At 35.9% G+C, this 26,586-nt stretch overlaps 1 protein-coding gene across 26 annotated transcripts in view; it reads right to left on the minus strand.

Annotated features, from left to right (window-relative positions):
• Positions 1-26,586, minus strand: part of TENM2 (teneurin transmembrane protein 2) — a 1,410,959-nt gene that overhangs the window by 410,433 nt on the left and 973,940 nt on the right. For all 26 annotated transcript variants that reach the window (XM_085518796.1, XM_015875933.3, XM_015875927.3 and 23 more), the window contains one exon: positions 17,599-17,889. In XM_085518796.1, coding sequence (XP_085374922.1) covers positions 17,599-17,824 — 226 coding nt within the window. In that variant the 5' untranslated portion in view covers positions 17,825-17,889. The remainder of the gene's footprint in view (positions 1-17,598; positions 17,890-26,586) is intronic.

The raw sequence follows: 26,586 nt of genomic DNA on the forward strand, positions 1-26,586 counted from the left end.
GCATGAATAAATTGACAGACTACGGGAAGAGTCAGCATTAAACAGATACTCTCCTCCCCTCCGCTCTCCTGTAACAGCCCTCGCCAGCCACTGAAGCTTTGCTTTGAAAACTTCCTAAACACAATTTATTTTTATTTCCCAAAGCGACTCCTTTCAACCTTACAGAGACTCAGTCTTCCAAATACAATGACAGAACTAATATTACAGGGTCCAGATATTATTTTAAAATATAACTGCAGTTCCAACACAACCAAAGTACGCACCCGCAAATTCAGTTTACCTACAGAGAGCACAAATGAACCATACAAATTAACAGACCCCAGCAATTCATTACAAGAACATTTAGGCTTCCATTTCAAACTCAAACAAGTTCTCTGTACAGAAAAGCACTGGGAAAGCATTCTGCAAAAAGAAAGGAGAAAGTGAATCCACGCCTTCTCATTTCTTAACAGAATAAGCTCAATCTTTACTCCAGCTAAAAGAATTTTAAGGGGACTGTAAAATAACAAGCATATAAAAGGTGAATTTCTCTTATCTCATTTGCATGATACATAGGCCATACAGCTTACCTGCCGTGTTACTGCCTTACTTTTAGCTATAAAGCCAGACAACCAGAACAGCATCTTCATTTACAAAAAAATGAAGTGTTAAGTGTTTACTAGTCAAGTTTCACTGCTGGAGTTTCTGACGAGATGAAATTATTGAGGATTTTAAAAGTCTTTTCTAATACAACTAAGGGGGAAATTCCAACAACACTGTGAAACTCAAGAACATGTTCTACTCCATTAAGCTAACCTCAAGAAAAACTTTTCCTTTGATAAATAAAATTACATTAGGAGAGTCCCTGTGAAATGCGAAACAATAAAAGAAGTACAATGATAGTACGGTGCTCATTTTGAGAGTCAAAAATGACTCCTTGGACTGCTGTTTTCTCAAGGAAGATAACAATTTTGAAACAAAGTATTTCTTGTAAGAAAATACTTATCTTCCACATACCTACAGCAAGAGATTTGTCAGAATAGATTTTTTTTTTTCCTTTCTAGTTGCTGGCCACTTGCTTATTGAGTCTACTTTCCATAGCAAAGGACTATTAATGGAGGTCCATCAGCAGAGCTGAAGTCTGTAAGAGATAAAGGCTGGACAAACCCCCAAGTGAAAACACAGCTACATCTCTGGCTGTTTTCCATACTCCCCTTGTTCTTCTGCACTCACTAGAGCACACTTTCAGTCATCCTTCACAAATTCCACAAAATTCTCCCTCACCAATGAGTCATATTCTGCTCTCAAGCCACTTCTCAGCCAAGAAAATGGAAAGGAAGGGGAATAAATCAGGAAACAAAACCCTCTTCTCTGTAATTGCTTGATCATTGACTGCTGTTTTTATCTGCCCAAACATTTACTCGTTATATAAACAGAAGACTAGCAGTGTTCTGTGCATCGGGATATTTCAAAGACTTCAAAATTTAATTGGAGTTTATGGGGACTCAATGTTTTGAATTACACTCATACAAAAAAATCCAAAGTCATTTCTAGTTGATCCGAATGCCATTTATGTATGGCAGCACCTGCTATGCTAAGAGATACTGACAGTAAACAGTCCAGCTGAATTTTCAAGCACATGAAGCTGGCATCTGGCTCTCTTCCAAAGTACCTGCAATCCTCTCCAGCAGGGGAGGAAAGTTACAAAACATTGCATAAATCTTTTCTCTCTCTCTCTCTTGAATAAACCCCACCAATTAAAATTAATAAATAAAAGACTAAAAAAAATAATCCAAGACCTTACATTTATCTGTCATTAACCATTTACACAAGGGTCAAAATTAGGCTGGCTTGCTAATTGGCAACATAGTACTGCCTAGGTTTTAAAAGTGGAATGGTGTAGAAATGGCTGTTTTTTATCACAGTCGTCATTAGCACTTCAGCATTCCTAGCCCTGTTCATAACTGGAAGTGGAAGAAAAAAAAAAGCAATTCAGGCATAAGAAAGGCTAGAAAAGCAGATGAGTAATTACAGATTGTTGGTCCAGTTCATCAAAAAACACAAATAATAACCCACAACATACCACTTACATATGACTTAATAGGCATATGGTTCAAGACAGAAAAGAAAGGGAGCTCAGGATTAAAACAGAAACATACGTTCTGCAACCCCTACTGCCACAGCCTTATCTTCACCATGAAGCAGTTTCATGGCTAGGAAAGAAAAAGGCTAATGGCTTCTGCAAATTGAAAACCGCATTACACTCAAGTCAAAAGTAATGTAGGACTGTATCCAGACAGTATCACATGGGCCTAGATTCTTTTTACTTAGTGTAAAAAGAATTGAAAAGAGACAGTGACCCTGAGACCTAAATTTGTTAATGACACCTCCAAACTGGAATGGTAACAAGCTTTTTTTCAGGCTAAAAGAGAAACTAATGGTAAATTACAATGTAGAGGGCATGACAGAGGACTCATAATCAGCTTTCCTGTTTTTGCTACGTCTGTTATGAACAGGAAAAGAATTATCCTCAAATGTCTAATAAAACATGTCAGATCATCTGTTCTACACAGAACAGTGTCACTGAAGTATTTATTTATATTCAGCATTTAGTTGTATTCAGAATGCATTCTATTATGATTTGGAAACTTCTGAACAAAATATTCACCCCTCCCACTTTGTGATAGCATTTTTGGAGCTGAATAGCATATACAGCACCGTCTTTGACACAGGAATTCCTTCACCAAAACTTCTACATTGATTCACTGACTTAAAATGCCTGATAGCTGAAGCCTTAATAAACTGACTGTCCTCTTTAAATGCATCTGGGTAAGAATTTTAACTGTACTAACTCAGAAGTACTCAGGAAAAAAACTGAAGATTAAAGTAATAAAAATAGCTATGTGAACTCTGATTTCAGAACTGTAATAGTTTTACTTCAATTTAATGGCTTCCAAAAATCAATTAACAAAACTGAATTGAGTTGACTTAAGTTCTGACTAAGTGAATTAAAGGAGTTTAGCTACTACTTTTAAACCAATATAATGATTTTTTTTCCCCATTGATGTCTTCATTTAGATACACAGTTTACAGTTCAATTTTCTCAGAAGCACTGATAATTACAAGCACTGTCACTACATACATTTTGACTTCTACAAACACATTATTAAATTAGATTATGTATGTTTGGGCTTGTTTTAACCGCACACATTTACAATTACCTGCAATTGAAAACATATCTTGCATGTATTTTTTCTCAAGTTCCATGAATTCTAAAGACTTCACCCTGCATTTAATTGTTACCTTAGGGAGACTTATATTTCCTCGCTTTCTGAAAATGATTGGATGAAAACATAATCTACACTGTGGACAGCTGAGTCTAGCCAGCCACACATGTAATCTTTAAATACACTGTTAGCATTGCCTACATTTAATGTATGCCATACTTGGCAAACATACTGAAGTATCACACAGGAGAGCTGTGCCCTCTGTATTACAGATAGAAAAACAGAGCTCTTAAATGAGTGGTGCTGTGGAAGGCATGGAAGAAATGCTGGCTGAAACGTATCTAGAAATCAAAGCCTGCAAGAGAATTCTGTTTCTTATCACAGTTGGGTAGGTAATTCTCTAAAAAGTGTATTTATTTTTGATAGCACTCTGGTACCCCAGATTTCAAAGAAACAACCTGAAGCAATATGGTTTTCAATACATACAAGACTTACAGAAGTGTGGCATAACCTGAAGAAGCAATTCTTGAAGTCTTACTTTATTTTTATTACTACTTTTGCTAACTGTTGGGAATATTGCACAGAGGACTTCAAATTATACTGGCACATGCAATACATAAGTACACCAGTATTGTAAAAAAAAAAATCAAGTGAGCACAACAGCATGTTTGAAACTCAATTTTCATCTCCTGCACTCAACTTGTAAAAGCACATCCAGTAGAATAAATGATACCCTCACATTTAGACCTAAAAAAACTTCCCACAATATCTGTGCTTCCAGATTTAGAGTTATTAAATTAGTGGGCCATCCTGCGCAATGTGAAACAGCTTCCCTTCTGATGCAAGGGCACCCATTTTCAGCTCAGGAACCCAATGGAAAGCTAATGTACACAACAGGACAGAATAAGCAAGAGAGAACAACTTAGGGCTAAACTCCTCCAGAAATGTTGTTTTGTTCTTCTTTAATTTTCATTTTCTCTAACTTCACTTTCAGTCCCTAAATTGTGAGAGTCCTCACTCATTCACCACAGTTGTGTCTCTTAGAGCTTATGCTGCCCATTTCTTGGGCTACTTTTTTCTTCTTTCCCCAGTCCAGCACTGTCAGATATCTTTATTAAATAAAATATATTAATAAAGCTGTCAGAATGCTGGAACATGAATAACACCCACGTTAAATAAATCTACTAAGCACACCTCTGATTTCACCTTCCTCTTTTTAAATTCTATTTGTTCTCTAAACCTTATTTCTAAGCAATTCTTACATCTCTGTGACGGATATAGGCTACATGTATTTGCTAGCAACACCAGAAAATTATACAAAGGTGAGACACATGGAATCAACCAAAGTAAAGTTCTCCCTTGTGGTGGACATCTTAAAGCTTTACATATCAGAAAAGTTTGCTTAAAAGCAAAATGGATTTTTTATTAGTTAAGAATCCATTCTACATAGACATATATAAAAACAACAGTGAAAATACTTGCAAATGTAACTAAAAATGGACTACTAATCCAAATGCAAACACCAAACATCTTCTTTTCTTTCTTCTGCTCACAACAGTATTTAGTCCCCTAAGCAATTGGCTTCATCTTTCTATCGTGAACTTTGCCTGCAAAATGGGAATGAAACCAACATAATTTATCCCAAAGGTACAATATGAGAGTTATAGTAAGATAAAACAACAACAGATTCCAAACATCTCATAATTATTTAAATAGCATTTGGTACATCAGGGTGATATATATATATAATATCAGCTTTTATTCTCTCCAGGAAAAAAGAGAACTATGAATTACTGAAAAGACACATGCTTACAAGTGAAAAATATTTCATTGAGTCTTTCTATTTTCTCAAGTTGTATCATTTTGAGCAACATAAAAGACCAAGTAAACACATTTCAAGCTTTTATCTTAGACTTTACATCCTGGGTAACTTCTCTCATTTACCACCTTTCACTGCAAATTAACGGGCATATCAAGACAAGTTCATTATTATCTGGAGGCTTATTAAAACAACAACAGAAAAAAAAGAACCGCACCTCAAAGAGCCCTGTATTACCTACTGGTTACTGAAATCAGCACTGGAGAAGTTCACAGTTCATAATGATTAGTCTGCTTTTCTTCCTTTCTAATCAAAAACTTCCAAAAATAAAATTTGCATCTAGAGTAAATAAATGGTCGTTGTCAAAAAGTGCCATTGCATTTGTTTCCCAAAGGTAAGAATGCTGTCTAAATAAAGTAAATATAACTATATAAATAAAACTGGGATATGACTGCATTTTAGTGCTTCTAAATACAGTACTCTGGGGAACTGAAGCTGAAAAATTACTCTTAGAATGCTGCAGTCCTAATTCAGAGTAAAATGACAGGCATAACTTACAAATCTATTTTAAAAATCCATTTTTAATGCATTTCAAATGTTTGTATGCAACATATGAGAACAATACATTACATTCTTCTGGAACAAATAAAACAAAGCTTAGCATGTGATAGACCTGCTTATGGAAAGGCAGCAGAGTGACAGCTGCTTTGTGTGCTGATACATAACAGTAAATAAGCAGTGTTCAAGTACACTGCAAACAAGGTGGCCAAAAGGAAAAGGGTAATAGTTATGACAAGCATACCCACCAACTGATGCCCAGAAGGTCTCCCAAACTGTGGAAGAGAGCAAGATGAACTCCCACTGCCTTCAAAACTCCATACATTATGTCATATCATAAGGAATTTCTCTTTAGCCAGTTTAAGTCAGCTGTCCTGATTCTGTTCCCTCCCAGCTCCCTGGGCTCTTTGCTGTGAACGGTCTTGGCTCTGTACAAAACTGCTCTGTGACAACTACTAATATCATGGTTTTTCTCCTACAACCAAAACATAACAGACACTGAAGAAAACATTTGTGTCCCAGCTGAAACTAAGACACCACCCTGCTTATTTACTTATTTTGAGATTGAACACAGAAGCCAAATGACAGTTTAAAAGTGCTAGCAGCAAGATCATTTGGAAACGTTCATTAGCTTCTCTTACATTCACAAGCTGATGAAAAAAGGGAGGGAATGTGCGTGCTGTGCTCCCTTTTCACAGTACGGCCCCTCAATTTTGCTGAGAATGGCAGAGACATGGCCATGGGAACTAGAAAAGGTTCATTCTCATCACCTTCAGGTAAATAAAGCCAACCACATGTTTCAGCCATCCCCACAATTTGATTCTACTAAGCATAAAAAACAGAGGAAGGAGGAATACGATCACCTCATTTGCGATTATTACACCTTAACCTTCTCTCTGGAGTGCTGCATGGAGATCACTGGAATCACAGCCACCATCTTGCCCTATTCCTGACACTGCCAGGTAATGCTTCTTCGAGGCAGTCAGGGACAGGTAAGAAGGAGCCTGGGGCAGCTTGACCTAGTGGCTGGCAACTCTGCCCACTGCAGAGGAGTTGGAACTTGATCTTTAAGGTCTCTTCCAACCCAGGCCATTCTATGATTCTCTGAAGATGTACCTCGCCTTTGCAACACTGATGGTATTGCTACTTTGTTTAGCTTCACTATTTTTTTTTATTTTATTTTATTTTTTTAGCTGGGACTTTAAAAGCCTCTATTTGCAAGTATCATTTTGCACCAGTTACATGTCCTTAAGGAAGGACATCTAGCGGGAGAAAATAATGAAACTTGTTGGATGAAGGGAAAAATGAAAGCACGCAAGCATTGAAATATTTTGCCAAGAATCAAAAGATTTTTACAAAGAATTCCTTGAGAGAAAAAAAAAATAAAAAAAAGAAAATTTGACAGACACTCCACCACCTGCATATCCAAAAATATCTACCCATTGCAGCAGAAACATAAAACTTCACGCATAACAGGCTCCTTGACAGTAAGACAAGAAGCCACTTTGTACAAGTGTGCTCCTTCATCAGCATTTCAGATTATTCTGTATGTTAATTTACAAGCTCAAGTCATCAGAAATTTAATATAGTCCAGACAAAGATGTTTTTAAGTGGAACATGAAGTTAAATGATAAGGATACAGAGTTTGCCCTCCTGCACAAGAGGACCTGGTTACTCTAGCCATCCAACCTAAAAGCAGGCTTCCTCTGTTTGTTTTCTTTGGTCGGTTGGTTTCATGGCTTCACAAAGATCACACACAGACTTAGATGTGAATATTCACTCCTTGGAGCTACTGTCTTTTAATAGAAAGGGTGCAGGAGGGTAAACTTTGTGGAGATATTTCAGCTTAATTTTTCTTTCTGCATTGAAAGGTAGAGTGAGAAAGGACTTTTAGATGTCACCGTTTTGTGGAGAACTTTTCTTACATGAGTAAACAATAAATAAGGTACTTTAAACATCTCATCACATTAGATAAACAACTGGCTTTTTCAGGTATAAAGGTAGTTCTAAGTCAATAATACTGTTGTACTTCACATAGTTTTTAAACATAGTAGGTACAATATTTTTATTAACTAAAAAAAAACAAAACACAACAAAACAACAACAACACCAAAATGAAAACAACCACATGAGATGCCATTCAACAGTCAGTTGAACTCCAGAGGCAAAGATTTTAATTCCTGGTCTGAAAACAGCACTGTAAATACATCCAATGGCTGAATTTATTCACTTATTTAGGGGAAACAAACCTATGTGTTTTGGCAACAGCATATTTTTTACATTACCCCATATTTTCTCTCTTTTCCTCTCTTGCAGAATGTTAATCTAAGTTAGAAGAAGAGGACTTAAGGCAAATTTCTCTCATCTTGAGCTATATTTAATGTCTGCACATTCTTCGTGTGAAAGCAATTATATGCGTCTGTCCCACGCCTGATAAATATTGTTACTACTCTAAACTCTCTATTATTGGAAGATAATGCAGCTTACGAAGAAGAAGAGGCAGAAAAAGAGTATCAACTTCATCATCTTAAACTAAAGTTTAAACAATGAGAACACAAAAATAACTACGCTGCTATAATTAAAGCATCTTTTAGAGCAGCAATCAAAATGACTGTGTTAGGAAAAAAAACAAACAAGTGCAAATTTAAATTAAGTTCCTGTTCTCATAATCTACTACTCCTACAGCTGATCAAATTGATACTTTAGATTCAATAATTGTATCAGTATTATTAAACAATATTTGTGCATTTTACAACAATAAATCATTTCTTAATTAGGGGTAAACAATATTTGTGTATTTTGCCACAGTAAATCACTTCTTAATTAGGCATTTTCTTAATCTGCCAAGTAATTCAATTCATTCCAAGTAGCTCCTGCACATAGATACTCTGTCTTGATCTGCACATAATCATCATGGATTGGAATTCCATAATTCCTGTTTGCTAAGTATCCCATAGGTATAATTATTTTATCACATAGGACAGGTTGTTATAATTCATGAGGTGGTAGCATTTTCTTTAAACTGAGTACTAAGTTACTCAGCAGTAAATGAGATGTTGCAGAGAAATTAGATAAATCCTATCCAATGCCGTTCTTCTGAACTGCAGAAATAATGAGTAAATATGTAGATTTATTAACATAAATTTGCTTATGTCTCAGAAAAAAAACAGCACCTAGAGAACCTACTTTATGGGACAGATGTACTTGGATCAAGATATAACACTGCTATGCTGTCCGAAAAATAAGGCAAGGAGATGAATTTAAGCTCAGATGAAGAACTCTGCCAGACGGTAACAGCTTATAAGAGTTATTAAGTCCACATACTAACATAAAAAGCAAAGCTGACACATTTTTAACCACAAAGCCTGCTTATTCTAAACATTCTCCCCCCTACAGACATTCTGGTTTACACAAAGTGAGAGAGCAGCTTCAGGGAAGCACAGTATTACAAAACCTGCCTCAGTTTCTATACTGTTGATCTCCAAAAGTCTCCCAACAAGTGATGGTGCCTTCCCAGTTTCCCACCTGGGGAAATGCTTCTGAAAGAGAAAGCAGTTTCACCTCCCCCTCATCACACTGAGGCCTGCTGCAACGCAAGCACACACAGAACATATCACAACATGTCAGGAGAGGGGTGGGTGGGGGTGAGGGAAAGGCTTTGCCCCCAGAGGGCGGTGGGCACAGCCTTGAGCTGCTCAAGATGCACCTGGACAATGCACTCAGATGCAGGGTTTGGATTCTGGGCGGTGCTGTGTGGAGACAGGACTTGGGCTCAAGGATCCTCGTGGGTCCCCCTTCCAACTCAGGATACTCTGTGATTCTACGAGAAGCTTCACTACAGTTTGCTAATATTAAAAATAAGCACAAAGGTTTATTTTACTTATGAAATGGTTGAGAAATAGGCAAACAGATGAGAAATTGTTACAAAAAGTCAACAAGAGAGAATCACACAAATGAAGTACTGAAGACATCTAAAACACAATCTGTTGTGTACACAGATTTCAGAGAGCAAATAACTTCTCATTTTTCTCTTCGCTGTCCCGGTCAAATCTTCCACTTCCAAACTATCCTAAAGACAAGTATATGCTTTTTAGTCCTCTACCAAAACTAAATGATATATTTTCAAATCACTCAAAAGTAAGTGTTCTTTCTTCAAATTTGAGCACTGCAGGATCTGTAGGCAGTCTTATAAACTACTTTAACCTTATTTTAATTTTTCATTACACAATTTATAACTCTTCATTATCTTTGGATAAGATGCATCATTACAACTGTGATTCATCATTTTTCATTTTATTAATAAACTATAAACTTAGTGCTGGAAGCAGATATTTCTCGTTTTAGTTCTATATTCACATAAAAATAGAATCTTGGAAACGCATCTAATTTAGAAGCAAACTTAATGAGTACACACATTTAGTTGCCTATTTACACACAAAACTTTACTCACTGTCATGAGTAAAAAACTAAAACCCAATCCCACAGAACAAGAATCCATGTAATATTATACCACCTCAGCTCCTTATTAAGATAACTTAAGAATTATGTCCAGATTTCATTAGGTAACCTTTCAGTATGGTGCGACTAATGCTGTTACAGGAACACACTGGGCACTATTTTAGCTTCGCTACAATGCTGTTCAAACGCTTTGGTTAAGGACAGAAAAACTTCAACATACAACTGGATCACAGAATCACATTTTGTAGGAGTTGGAATGGATCTCTAGAAATCATCTACTCCAAACCCCTGCTAAAGCAGGCTCCCTAGGACCAGGCTGTGCAGGTAGGCAACCAGACTAAATGTTGCAATGAAATTAAATGGAATGCAAGTGAATTCTTATTTGTTTTGTTTTGAAAATGAGTGAAATGTCTTGAAATAGTAATATTATATTGATAATATTTAAAATTTCAGCGTAAAATGCCATCTTTAAAACATGGAATTCAACCAGAAATACATTTAAAATCCAGAATACAGTGCCAGGGCATGTAGAACAGGCATGATCATATACTTGAAATAAATGAAACTTGTAATATTTGTTCTACGTGACAGTCTTCTGTCAAGCTTCTGGCTTAAGTACGCGAACCTAAAATATTATTAATTTTCTTCCCAATACTTACATTAATGTATGTGTTTAAGTTATTATACCCATGAAGACAAACTGGAATGTGTTAATGCACAGCTCAGCACTTAATGCTTCACACAAGCAAATTATAAGCTTGTTTTAATGCAGCAGCAACCACAAAACTTGGTAATTTCTAATTTTTTCATACGTAATGATGAAAAAAAATCACCTACTGGTGGTGTATATTTGATTACATTTCTTTTAACATAAGATATTTCATAGTTGGTGGAACTGACAATTAAAAAGTGAACAAACACCAACTATAGTTTTTGAAAATGATTGTAATGACAAAAACAGAGCAAACCAGCATCACAGAATAGAAAAGTAATTGCATGTATGTATGTATATATATGTGTGTGTGTGTGCGTCACAGAACATGACCATAAGCAAGACATCAATGCAGTGCTGTCAGGAATATTGTCAAGTGTCACATTTACAATATGCAGTTTTTGACCAAAGTCTAGAAAATCACCTATTAACCTCATGTTTTCCTTGACATTCCTTAAGCAGGTAATTCCTCTATTTTCTAGACTTCCTCAAATTCAACTAAAATTAATTTTTTTATCTTTTTTCCCCCCTCCCCCCACTGCTTTAAGGTCTTACTGTTATATTTTCCTGTATGAGCATTCTGTATCGTTTTTGACAAGGTTATATCACATACACGTACAAATATCTGAGACCAATTCCATATCATGTACAAGAAATTGCATTCCTCAGAAAGGCTTTTCTCCAAATAGTTTTAAAAGATACCATTTGATTTTGAATTGAAGAGGATGTAGGGATTGCCACCAGAGAATGAGTAGGAACCACAAACATCTTCAACCCAAATATTCTAAGGAAATGCAAGCAAGTAATTACAAATAAAACTGCTTACATCCATGCAACTTATTTGGCAACAGCAGTATAACATAAGGAAAGCTGCTACAATTCATAACAGCATCTTGTAATAAAACAGCTTTATGCATCCCTCTCAAACTGTTTAGTGCTCAAATCTCATCAGATGGCTGAGTAAGCATTACACTTTGGGACAGTAAATCTCTGTTTCCAATATGGTCTACATTCACAGACATGTACTTTTGCATTCACTGTAAGATGCTTCCAGCTAAGCAGACACATAAAAAATAGCAATATATGAAAATATCTACACGCTATTTTGCCTAGTCAGTTATCTAGACCAAAAATACATTAGGAACCTTGAAGGACAAGTAGCTCAATAGCAATTCACTGCTGTGAGAAGTAGCTGATTTGATACTTGGATTTATAAACATGGAAGTAATATGAAAGGGTTATCTTTATACATGTCACTGTCACTATACACATCTTTATCCACATAACCAAGGCATATATAGGATTGCTATGATATATTCTGCTTGTTTTAGAGAGAGAAAAAAAAAATAATAGGGCTTAGTGAAGAGCAGCAAATTTGATTTCATGACCAAAGATGATACTATGATACTTGACAAGCAGATGTTTAAGAAGCTCTATCTATTCATACGTATAGATACACAGATATAGGTCATAGAAAAGAAGACTGACTCAACTGCAGCATCTAATTGAATTTGTAAGGAAAGAACACTGGGTATTATGGATGTTCAAATGAAAGAGAAAAAGACTACATGAAATCTAATGGCTAGCAACTGAAAGCTGTTTTCAAAATCAAATGAGAAGCTGGCAACTGATTTTAACTTGGAAGAAGATTTCCCACAGAAACTGCACCAATAGAAACTGAATTTTCTATCTATTGCTGTTTTCAGACTCTTAAAAACACTTCATTTGAGGATTACTGAGATCAATGTAGTAATAAACTTACGAAAATTAATCTGTTAATAGATAAAACTAAGTAACAGACCCTTTGGTCTTAAACATTTTAAATCCAGAGGAAAAAAAAAAACAAAAAAAACCACCAAAAAAACAAGGTAAAGAGAGCACATAAAACATACTGAACTCTGCTTAACCAGATATATTCACTTCCCATTTTATTTTCTCCTAATTTTGATTCCTATGAATGAATTGGTTTTCAGCATTTTGACCCAGTTCCAAAACACACATGGTATTCTAAACAAGAAGCAAGTTGTTAGCGCGTATCTGTGTTTAACTGCAGATCCTTCTGAGGACAAGAACCCCCGAAGATAGAATGACTGCAAATTTTAAGTAAATTAGCCATTTTTATTACCAGAATGAATCAAGAAATAATATCATGAAGTATTTTCATTTAGATTATTTTATTTTGAAAAGTATTTATTTATTTAATCTCCTTGGAGTAAATTATTCCTTTTACAATGGATTCAAATATGAAAAAGAACATCCACATGGATGTGCCTGAACACTAGGAACTGCATTAAAGAGGGACAGAGCATGCATATGAATAAGGGTAGAAGGACTTGTAAGTTCAAAAATTATTAATTTCACTATCCAAGGTCTTAGAATTCTATAATGCACTTAAACAAAAGAAGGAAGAAAGTACAGAGTATGTTCTTTCCAATATTCAGAGGCATTAGTCCTACAGGGAGTAAACCCTACTCTTCTATTTTGAAGCACAATATCTTGCTGCTTGATACAAATTCATTAACTATAAAATATAGGAAGTTTTCCTCTGCGTATTAAAATGCTTTTAAATAGATCTTTCAACAAAAATGGTTACTGAGGCTGCTTTAAATTAGACCTGCAGCTTCTAAAATTTTCTTTACTGACAGCAGGCACTAACTAAATTAACTGTTTCTTTACTTCTTTTTCTATTTTAAGCACTAATGCCTTTTACCTAGGTTATGTGATGCTCACTTAGTAACTGTAAATAGTTTTGAAAATACAAAGAAGTATAAGGTAGTTTAACAATCATCAGACAATAAAGAGTCTAATGCTGTAGAAGTAAAACAGGAAAAGCTCTTTTAGAACACCAAGCATTTAAATTTTCTAATTTTAACTGTAAACAAACGTTGATTTTTAATAATGATCACTACAGAAAAATTGCCAAGAACAAAAAACTTAACCCTTAAACTGTGTGTGGGTATGTACAATATTATGTCTAATATTACACCTACCTGCTAGTTTATTCTACAAATGCATATTAATATTAGAATAGTATTTTTTTTTATTTTTTTTTTTCCCAGTATTAGTCATATTTATTACTGGAGTCCTCTGTCAGCAACTTAGTTTCACATGGAAAAGTTTCAGAAGATTGTATTTTATTATACTCCATCTTTATTACACTCAAGAATAAGAATGCTGGTAATACTTTAATGGATTACACTGTATATTTACCTTGTTAGTTGATTACAGACTTTCCATAGTAATGAATTTGTAAATAACTTAACATGCTGAATTGCTACGGCCATCTTTGCAATGACTTCCAGTCTGGAACTCACAACCTAAAACTGAACACTATCAGGGTTCCCCAGGGCTTTGTTTTAAGGCTGGTTCTCTAGAAAGTTATCATATATGACTTCAGTGTAGGACTAGAAAGTGTTCTGGGTAAATTTACTGTTAATACTAAATTGGAGGAGCTGCTGACTGCACTGAGGGTGGGGAAAGCCTTGCAGAGACATCTAGACAAATTAGAGAGCTGGGAAGGAACAATTCTGACTATATGTAGAGACTAGGAGATGAGAGGACAAATAGGAGCCCTGCTGAAAGAAATATGGGGAATGAAGTCCCTTGGTTTGTTCAGTCTAGAGAAGAAGAGACTGAGGAGAACCCTCATTAAGGACAATGGCTTTCTCACATAGGGAAGCAGAGGAACAGGCACTGATCTCCTCTCTTTGGTGTTGACCAATAGGACTCAAGGGAACAGTCTGAAGCTGCTATAAGGCAGGGTAGGGCAAAGGTTCTTCCCCAGGAGAGTCACTGGGCACAAGAATGGGCACCCCAGGGAAGTGGTCACAGCACCATGCTTACCGAGGATTTTATGTAACAGTAATTCTGAATTTTATACTGATAAAAACACTGGGTAATTTTATGAGACAACTTATAACCACTGTACTTGTTTTCTAATTCATCTTCATATACTATCAGTGTCTAAAAGGATATAAAATGCACTTCCTTTAAGAAACAAATAAAATTGAGCTGATTACAGAAAGTATTGTCAGTTCTTCACTGAGATTATCTTGGCAAGCCAAAAGACGTGCAATGGCATAGAGAAAGCAAGATAGTTAACTGTGTCAAAAAAATAAAAAAATAAAAAAAAAATAAAAGGTAATATTTTAGAATGTTGGGCCCAGTTTAATATCATTCTACTATTCAGACTTACTTTCAGTAACTCCATACATATATTCTATTTATTCTTAAATTTCATATCAGAGATTTACTGCTAAACTAGATCTGACCTGAGAATGAGAAAGCAGTCAATTCAGTATAAGTAGCGGCTAATAAATTTTGCATCAGATGAAGCCTGGCATTTGGATCAAGTAGAAATACGAAACCTGTGAGCTATGAATGCCAAGTGAGGAACTGTGGAATAGTAATGTTTGCAATCATCCGTTTGAAATCCAGTTTAAACTCCAACAACTCTGTAGAGAGAGTTCTTTTAAGCTCAGTCTGGTTACAAAGCATACATGAACAAAGGTTGCCTTTCAAAGCAACCTCTTTAAAGAATAGCTTTCTAAAAACTACCTTTTTTGTCTTAAAGGAGACCTAACTTCATTCACTGTGCTGTGTCAGCAGATGAAGTAAAAAAAAAAACAAAAAAAACTTATTTTCTTTTTGAAAAGTACATGATCAAGTATAATAATTGGTTCTCTTTGGTAGAAAAACACCTGGCATACAGAAAAATTCACACATTACCAGAATATAGTAAAATATTTCAAGTATTCAGAGGTGTCAGAACTATTGTCGAGCTTTTGACATATCCTAGCAGAAAAGCAGAAAAGTTCCTATTCATCTTAAAATACCACATTCAGAAAGAACTCCTCAACTTTTATGAAAACTTGTAAGGTTAGAATGCTCTTTCATCCACTGAAAGACTGAATTTTTCAAACCGATTGACTAGTGAATATCCAGTGCAGCTACTGGATAACAAATATATGAGCACTGTTCTGAAAGTAATGCCTCTTATTTCGTTATGGTGGCCCACAACTTCAGAGGCAGATGTCAATGGACTGGCAGTAGAGGTTGAACCTCTACACATTTTGTACTTTGGGAAAAATCTTAGACAAAGAGCTCAAGTATGCACAGGACTTGGAGTTTTAGCCAAGAACCAAAAAGTCTGTTCTATTTTTTATAGCAGAAAAGTAACTCCCTTCAGACTACTTATTTTAAACAAGTTTATTTCCTAAGGAATTTAACCCCAGCAATGCACTAACTCAAATTTAGAATAAATCTACATGTAGTCATTTCTGTACGTCTGCAGCTAGAATCTGCATCAGAAGTAATATCCAGTGTTTCCAACTATTTGGATCGTACTTACATCCATATAAAATCATTGAATGAAAAAGACAACAGGCCCCAAATATTAATGAAAATCTACTTTCCAGCTTTTCTCCAATTTCACATCAGTAAAGAACTTCACAAACAGACAGAACTTGAGTTTTCAAATATGAAGAATCACAATACAAACTTATTTTCTGAAGAAACATGTTTTCTACACTTAACAAAATCAGAAAGGTAAGGAGTTACTGCTTATATTATTTGGTAGAAAAAATAAAAATAGTTTGCCTCAAGAAACTAAACTTTTTTCATCTAGATATAACAACAAAGGCTAGCAGAAAAAAGTCTTCGGAGCATTTCAATTTGCACTCCCCTTCATAAGGAGGGCAGATGAGAACACATTAAGAGCAGGAGGAGGATGAGCAGTTGTCAAATCAGTAATCAAGAGAAAAAGAACACCCTCATGAAATGCCGAATAATGACCTGGAAACTAAAATAAGGCACTTGAGCTGAAGCATCAATCATCCAGATAGGGGAAAGTAATATTTAGATGACTCTTGTACACAGAGGCTGAGCAAACCAGAATGAAAATGGCTTCAGTAGCTCATACGATTCAGCTGCAGTTAGATGCCTTATCTCTAGGTAAATACATCTTAGCAAAACAAACCCTACAAGAACAGACTACCTCAGAAAAGAGAACTTGGTGTTTGATAGAGAAAGCATAACACAAACACTTTAAAATGCCTGTACACATATGCAAGCAAAACAAGGGATTAGATGAGAGTTCAATTAAGGATGCAAATTAATAGATACTTAGATTTAAAGGTTAAGGCAGACACTGACTGCTGGCACAATGCTTTGAACAAGTTGTATGACATAATACGAAGTATAGAAAATGACCTTTCATTAGACAGGAGCTCATGGAGTGATCTCTGCGGAGAAGCAGGATAACCGCAGTCACATAAGACAGAGTAGTCACAATACTAGAACTGCATAGTAGAGATTGTGCCATTAACACATACACACATGAAGTAATAGAGTTTTAGCAATTACAGATGTACTAGACATTTTGCCTTCTGTTGAAAGGGGCAGAAATGAGCTATACCTTTATATTCAACACTGCCTATATTTTTGTAAGCCTAAATCTTAATTACAATCAGGCTATTTGGTCACATTAACCAGATTTTTAAATGCTGTTCCTGTGAAAAAAATGTTCACTAGTAGTTCCAACTTATGATAAGGAGACTTATGATTTAAAAGGACAAGTAAAATAAAAGAATGAAAGTAAAACTAGGCATGTGCAAGTTTGCATGTAGCGAAAAAACAGAGATAGGGAAGGAAGGCTATGCCAACTAAAAACATTTAGGCTGTTCATTCACTCATTTGTTGGATGTAACATGTTTAAAGTGAAGAGTATTTTGTAAAATAAGAGAGAGCAGCCTTGCTTCCAATTTCACAAGGGTTATTTCAACAGACAGCTAACATCATCTAGTAGAGACTACTGAAGAATAAAGCAGTTCTGACGTTAAACATACCTTGCCTTGGAAACTCATCTGACTCCCTGTGAACCAGGTCTGAAACTCGATTTCCATAGTGCATCCTCGTGTCATGATCATATGCTTTCAGAGTCTCACTCGAGCTGTAGGACTTCTGAGTTGGTACCCTGCAGTCTTCACTGTCCAGTGAAGAACTAGTATAGCGACATTCCTTCCCACACCGGCCCCTTGTCAAAGAGCGGTGTCTGCGATCTTTTATATCCATTATTGTGCGTCAGGTTGAATGTTTTCAGAAAAGCCACTCTTATGGTAAGGATCAGTCACTATCACCTGAAAAAAAAAGAAAAGATAAAAGTGAGTAATAGTGCTCAGACATTTTGTTTTACTCTATTTTCCTTGACACATCATTGTAAAAAAATAATAATAAAAAAAATGGAGCACAGCTTGAGAGGAACTATCCGTATCATATAAAACTAGAAACTGAAGTAGCTGACCTGGGTATGATGGCAGGGTAAAAAGTAATAAGAAATTAAATTCAGAATCAGACTTGCATTTTATCTAAATGATCATCTTAACGAAGAGCTTAAAATACAGCTATAAATCAAAACTGGTTACATTTTTGATTTCTGAATGAGCTGTGATAACAATATGGAACTGACAACATAGTATTCACCTCTGTTATGCAACAATGAAAAGATAAGCAGACTCAGACCATTTAAGTATTTCCTTTCTTCCTGCAGGACTGCTTGCAATTATGCATGCAGGGAAGTTGCAAATTGAAGAGTATTCCCATTCACTATTAACGCATAACGATTGCATACATTATCCTTTAACAATGCATTCGCAAGCAGAAACTGGTTTTGCTGCCCTTGGTTAAAGCGAACTAAGGCCATATTCTGAAAAACAGGTTGCATAGGGTATCTCCAGAGAGCCTTCCCAGCCTCAACATTTTGGCATTTCTACGACTTTCTGAACACACTGCCTGAAGTGGCTGCTCTCATGACCCACAGAATGTGATCATCTTCACTGTCCCTCAGGATGACCATTTACCCATCTCAGCAGTTGGAGTTCTTCAAAATTCTACAAATATCTTCTTGCTCAATGGACCAGAAAGAGAGATTCTTGTAGTCTACTTAATTAGGACATCCTTACTGGGGCACAGATGCCTTAATATATGCACAGTTAGCATGCATGGACTGCAAATGAAAGATGCTGTAGAAAGCAAGAAATACACTAAGCGTGAGCACCCTACCCACTGGGGTACTAATTATTTTGAGTTGGTATTTGTATCGGTACCTTTCTCTTGTGCCACCCTAGGCTCAGGTCAATACAAGTTCTTAGAAACCCTCAAGACAAAACCTCTTGCTGGAAATGAAATATTTGCCCACAAAAGTACCTGCAAGAGCTAACAACAAGAACAAAAAACACACCCTTTTATGTGTGGTTATGGAGGTGAAGAATTAGCTTTGGCACATGTAGCTGGGGCAGCTGGAGACATTTCCTTTCCCACTGTCCCCTCTGTATGGGTACCAACCCAGGCTCACCCGCGCAGAGCAGGTTGCAGCCCAGCAACTCCGCTTCAGCTGCTAGTGCACTTCAGAGGCACAGTTCCCTCTGACACAAAGGTCACCAGCTCCAGAAGAAAGATAATAAAGAAAACATAACTGCAGTGGTGAAAAACACGACTGCCTTGCTCACACAGCATATTTAAGGAGGTTATAACATTGGCCTAAATAATGACTAAATCACTGCTTTTTTGGCTGGAATAGATTATGTCCCTGTGAGAGGATAAATGTTACTTGGCCAGAGGAGCCGGTGAACTTGAGAAAGGGTTTCTTGGATCCACTTAGACCCTGACATTTAAACTTGGGGAGGAGGTAGAGAGGGTTGTAGCTTTTGTATTTTAAAGAAGTTAGGTAACTGGGAGAAACAGCTGCTTCATGCCACCCCCCAGGACTTGGCAGCCTGAGCGATAACTGTCAACATGCTTACTTATTCCTCTTTTTTCCTTTTATTTTTACCTACTGTTGTGTACTACTGAGAAGAAAAAACAAACCAAAAATAAAACACCCAGAAAAGTAAAAACAAAATAAAAAACCATGCAGCACATAGACCTGGAATGCTAGTTTCATTATACTAGGTTAAGGCTCAGACTTTTAAGAGAAACCTAAAGACTCAAAAATACTCCTCCTATTTCTCACCTCTGAGTGTTTAGTGGCTAAATTGACTTCTACATACTTGTATCCTTCATCTGAATGCTTTGGTCCTCTACTGTTTATTAAACTAGAAATACCCCTGCTTTCACTGTGGCTCAAACATTTTGAAGTCTGAGGAGACATGCAATTGTTCAGATTAGCAATGCTTGGCTCTTGGCTCTCCAATCCCAGTACAAAGCTCTCTCATCAAATTCAGATACTTTGATCAAGCTTTAATTGTGTTTTTTGTTTTGATTTTTAGTTATAATTCAGTTACATATTTATATTTACTATGGTACTTTTGTCTTTTTCCTGTTTTATTTTTTTTATTTTATTTTTTATTACTTTTTTTTTTTTTTTTTTTTAATTTTTATTTCCCCTACGGCTTGAGGACAAAACCCAAACTTCTGAGACTAAATACATCTCCCTGAATGCAACAGAATTTCTTTTTTACAGATTCTTCTCATCCCCAGCTTAGGGCTCCAATCAACCTGGTCTTGAGTGCCAGTTTCAGGTGTGCAGCCCATCAGCTGAGCCAGATATCGCATTGCTAGTAAATATAAAGAAATAAAAAGGTATGCTGCTCAAGTGCATACAGACATGCAACATGCAGCAAGTTACATGTGCCTAATAATCTTTGGATTCATAGTTATTCCAGAGTAAGATTTCCTCTATTCATGTGCAGTAGCTATTTACCTGACATTACAGCACAAGTGGTACCAAAACTAAAGGGTAGTCCAAGAACATTTAAACACTAACTGATGCAGGGTAAGAAAAAGAAGTGAAAAGAAAGAACAGGGAAAAGAAGAAAAAAGTAAAAAAGAAAACAAGGAGAAGCTGAGAAGTGGGGGGGGGGGGGGGGGGAAAAAACAAAAAAAAAATCAGGAGTTCAAAAAAATATGTGACCACTTTTGTGTTAGCAAAAAAAAAAATCAGCAAGAGGTGCAGAGGGAGGACTAAAATTTTAATGACTTACTGAAGCCTACGCTAAACCACTCTTTCTATTTGAAGTTGATTCTTAAACTGAACTTATTTACATGCTTGTTTCATGAATTTTCTAATGATCCTTTGTGCTATTACGTTATACATGGCCATTAGAACTGTCGCTCACAATAGACAGAATGCAAAATGCAATAACACTTTAAAGTTCAAGAGAAAACAAAGCACCTCACATTTATTTGTGCCCCTAAATAACCCACTAAAACTAGAAGAAATCATCACAATAGCGCATATGACATTAGAAAGTATTAAAAAACACAAAATACACAGTACACCATGTACCTACCCATTCCTAAAAAAACAACCCACAAAACAGGTCTTAAAAGCCTGTACTTTTCAGCATCAACAATTGGAAATAAGCTTGTGATTTAGGGATTCAAATGTTGCTCACTATTTCATGCACAGACTATTGATGAAATGAGAAAGTTTGATAATTCAGCTTTGGCATAGCACAAGTTCTTATTAAATAAATAAAAGGGTTACTAAACTACAATATTTTCCACTTTTTTATTATTATTGAAAAGGACATCACTTACTCCCGGATCACCTTTTTTTAAAAAATATAAGAAATAAAATGTAATTTAAAATAAAATATCACTATAATAAGAATACATTGTTGCATTAAACAGTGTTGATGACAACTGGGCTGGTTTTGATTTTGGTCCAAAAAATCAGAGTGTATTTGGACAGTCTGTTTCATACAATAATGTCAACTTAATTTCTATCTTCCTTATGATTTCCCACATTGTTCTAAATACCGTCTCAGAAATTAAATGTTTTCAGTAAAACATTTGAAGTAGCTATTTTACAACTGTTTGAATGAATGATTTTTAGTTTACCTCAGAAAAGACATGGACTGCTCATAGGCATTCTGTGTTGTTCTTTATTGCAGGGAAGAAAAATCCCCACAAGTCAGGGTTTTTTGGTTTTTTGATTTTTAATAAATGCTATAGGAAATGTTTTCAGATTAAGGGCAGCCAAAATCACAACTACAACAAAATCCAACTCTGCAACAATTACTTACAGCATGTTTTTTTTCTTTCTTCTGTCTGCCATGGCATACACAGACATCCATTATCATTGAAGAGCTCTGTACTGGAGCTACTTAAAAATCTCAGAACTGTTTTAAGCCTACCATGAAAGTAACATCTCATTAAGAAAACAACAGGCCTTCCATGAACAAGGGAAAGCGTGACAAGAAGGAGCTTTTCTTTGCATCACACCATGCACTAACTGCTATGGATTTACGCTTCATTCTCCATAGAATTTTGGGCAGTGAAGGTTGATACTGGTTTGTTTTATACTCTCTGAGAACATAAGAGATGACAATGTTTGTAGAGCGGATAGAGTCCAGAAGAGGAGAAAAGAAAATAATGGCTTTCAATAATCCATTAAACAAAATTCATACAGTACTTCCATTGGCTCACTATAGGATATTTAAAGAATCAACAACCTTGAACTTTTTTTTTTTTTTTTTTTCCCTTAGATTTACCAAAGTATTACTTGGATCCTACTTATTTGTAGCTGGTCATCAAAACTGGAGCAGCTCCCACATTGATTCGCAGCCTGGTGGGAACCCCAGCCCCTTGAAGTAGATTGTGTTGCACTGGCTCAAAGATTTGTAAAACAAGTGTTACAAGCAATGAAAACAGAACAGACCAAACTAGCAAAAAACATTTAAAACCTGGTTTGTTTGTTTTTTTGTCACCAATATTCAAAACAGCATCCATCGCAAATGCTGCCCAAATATAAACATAAGGATCTCCACCAATAATAATTTCTGCAACTAAAAAGAAAAGCCCTTTCAAACACTGATTAGCCTTCAGAACAACCATGAGAGCTGAATTTGTATGATTCTTATTCTACAGGAAAAGAAGCATGAAGAGGCTAAGCACCCCATCCAAGGCCATGCAAGGAGATCACAGCACACCAGGAACCCTAACTTCCAGTCTTTTGCTTTCTGCTTGTAATATGCTTGTTTCCACACACTGTCATGGATGTATGCAGATAAAACAAAAATAATCAATCCACGACAGACCAATCCAATAACTTATCAATTAGTATAATTACTTAAAATTAGTATAGCTGAACAAAGCCATAAAATGGATTTAAAGATCTAACGTGAACTGGCCACTTCAAAAGACCAAGTCTGCTTAAAGTAATTGCCTAAACAACATTATTACTCTTCTACTGCCTAGAAAGAACAAACAATACTATTATCCACTGATAAAATGTTGCTAATGAAGAAAGGTAGAATAATTTATCACTGCATAATTAACACAATGCAGTTAAGCATGCTTTAACGATTCTGTATAACAGTTTCCTATCACTAGAGACTACTTTTGAGTCAGGAAATAATTGTCTAAATAATTTTTGATTAAGTCTTTGATCCAACTGATCAACATTTACAGAAGTGAGATAAATGTAAACGCCCATGCCATGAATGACAACTTCCTTCACTTAATTGCCCATTGGTGGTCTTTTTTCTTTCTAATCCTAAAGTTGAATGCTGCCTTTAATTAAGTTAATGGGATTATTAACCTTGCCAGCAACAGAGTTAAGACATCAAGATGGTTTACACAATTTGTGTTCCTCCAGCCATTACTGCTCACTTTGGCTTTTACCAGCGTTTACTCATTTATTCATTTAAGTTTTACTGGCTTCTTCCTGAGCCTTGTCCTCTTTTTGGCCCTTTTCTTTCAGTTTTCTTATTAGCTTTACTTAGCTCTACTGTTTCAGGATTTGAATGCTGTTCATTTCCACAGGCATTTTTCCTTTACATTCAAGCCTAATCCACAAGCTATCTGAAAACTTCCGGTTACTGGGCTTCCATATTAGACTCCAAGGTTTTGACTTTCAACATATCGGTGTGCTCTAATGCCAGAGAAGCGTAACTGACATCAAAGGACTTGTACTTTTCTCAAGCAAGTGCAGTGCCAGGAATTTTAAAATCATTCTCTCATAACCACTTACGTTCAAATACACCATAACTCTACACCTGATCGTAGGTATATTCACCCCTGAGGCAAGAGCAGAAGCTTCACTGCTCTTAGTCATTCTCCTTTCACTTCTTGTTTCTTTTCAATAGATGACTAAGCTGTCATGCAGATACGTTTTGTTAACCTGAGATAACACAGGGCTTCTGTGTACGTCCCAAAAGAGGATGCTACTACGTGAAGATGATGTTGCTGAAGATATTAATCAGCAATTTTCAGACTTGTACAACAGAAGTCATCAAATGTAGTAATTGTGCAAATAGGTAAAAGCTTAGGTACATTACCGATCATTTCAGTTGAGAACACCAGTTGATGATTTACATCACTCATCCTCACTCCGTCCAAGAATCACATCCCTTCCTTCTGTAAGGCTTTGATGAAGGCCCTTCTACCTCAGTCTGATGCTAATAATCATCATGTGCTTACTAACAAGATGCTATAACATACTTCCTCTCTACTAGCAATGTCAACGTAGGAAAATAATGTTTAAGTAAGGTTTTATTAGAGACCACTTTTAAACCTGTGTAAAATTAGGATAATTAAATGCTACCCTTAAAATGCCTCATATCAATAAGGAAAGGAGTCCTTTATGTGTGTAAACTATTAAGCTAGTTACTGGGAAGCTCCTTGCCCCCTTAGGCACAATTTTTTATCAGAAATGACAATGTCTGATAGGGATCTTTTATCTTAATGGTCTGATTTAAAGTTAAAAAACAGGAAAAAAAAAGAAATGAATGAAACTCATTTGAATATAATTTTAAGGCATATGACAAGTGACACCGTATCTCAGCGGCTTCCATAAACACATTTGCAGAAATATCTTAAATTCTAAACCTCAGGCACCAATGATACTTAGCACAGGGAAGTCAGAAGAAGGGAACACAAGTTTCTCAGAAGACAACCACACCTCCTGTTACACCATCTTTCTTATTCCCCCCACCCTCTTTTTTTTTTTTTTTTTTTTTTTTTTAAGAAACCACAAGAATTAGTGAAAATGTATTAACTGTCACGGCAATCAAAATGAAGACAACTGTTATACAGAAAGACCAATTGCAATTCCAAACCTGTGAAGTGAAATTCACAGCATCCACAGAGAAAGTGCTTGGCAGGGCCTATGTTTCCCAGGTTTGACACATCACAGTTCTTATTCTTGAGAAAAGCCAACAAAACAGGAACTGACTGTTGGAGAGAGCCATCATGGTAACATCATCTATGGTAACTGCACCAGAAAGCTGGGGTTGATTCAAACAAACACAATGCTCAAACCATTTCACCAACATCTTCACTTTCCTACAAGTTCTTTAAACAGCTCCCGAACATCTATGAATCATTAGGAACTATTTCTATAAGCAGAACTCATATAAGAAGGAACAATTAGACACATCACATGGACTGGCATTAGGAGTTCCTCTGATGTGCCCAATCAATAAAGTATCCTAGTTTTCCATCTCTGTAGTAACTCATCTCTATTCAGTTATGTCTCAGATGAACTGCCATCTAGCAGACGGGTCCAGAATTTCAAGCTCTCTGTACATTCATGAAACACAAACACCCAAATACACACTCCTGGTTTTATGGTAGTCACACATGAAACAATCTCCAACAAAGCATCCTTCCAACTACATCCTTCACAAGTTATTTTACCAGTGTTCCATGTTTTAAAGCATTTCTCCTCTTCAAAAAGAAAGGCGACACAATCTTACTTTTTATTTATTTTAAACACACAAGGTTTACTGAGGTAAGGAGAAGAGTGAAGTACAGAACAACCCTGCTATTTAAATCCTCTATTAGCTTCAGTAGGCTGTTCTGCCTTAAAGGCAGGGGAAAAAGCAGTCTCTTATCTCTGTCCCTCTCAGCGCAGGAAGGAAACTGGAAACAAACACTATAAATGCTTTATTATCCTGAACTGAAATCGATAAACTATCAACAGTTTTAACTTAATTTACTAGGAAACATAATTGGAGAAATCTCTGACAAAGATATTCATATACATTAAGAGCCATCAGATTGTAAAATTCAGGTCAATATTGAACCAGACAGTGACCTACAGGTGACATGATTCATGTGCCATTACCGATTTTCCCAGTTATCAGAAGTCCCTCAGTAATTTCTAACTTGCATGAAATTGTATGATTTATTAAAGTAGAAAAAAAAAAAACTAAAAAAACCACAAAAAGAGTGAAGGAGAGAAAAGAATAAGTTTTCATATGCCTTCTTTGTAGATAAGTATATGTGACTCTGAAAACAAATTCTACATGAATGGTGGTTGAGATTTTGACTACCACCCACGTGGATTTCTGAACTTTCATTGTGCTTCGGCTAGATTTCATTTCATTTCATTGTGCTTCGGCTAGATAAGGTGTGACACCACAATTCAAGGCACCACAGAACTGTACAGATGCTTACTAATACACCCAAACAGAGTCTTCTTCTAAAGAAGAATTATGAGGTGCATAATGGAGTAATCAGTAAATGGCATAGCAGAAAACACTGGAAAGTGACAACTCTAATAAAACTGCTGTAAAGATTTCAACCAGGACAGAAGTTACTGACCATCTTTAGACAACTTCAGTTGTCTTTGTACTGACACAAAATAACAGGCAACATGGAAGAGAATATCTGTAAGTATTGCACTGGGGATGAAGAATAAATATACACACCTTTCTTCTTTCACATCAACTCTAGAAAAAGTTGCTTCCTGAAACAAAGTCAGCTCTCTGGGAATGAGAGTTTAGTGCTTATAGAAACACCTAGAATACAAGCAAGAAAAATAAAACAAACGTGTGCTCCATCATATGTAATTAAAAAATAACAATGATAACAAGATTAGTGCCTTT

Source organism: Coturnix japonica, chromosome 18 (assembly GCF_054131305.1).
Source record: "Coturnix japonica strain WE chromosome 18, WE-NBRP24, whole genome shotgun sequence".
In the NCBI taxonomy this organism is placed as follows: domain Eukaryota; kingdom Metazoa; phylum Chordata; class Aves; order Galliformes; family Phasianidae; genus Coturnix; species Coturnix japonica.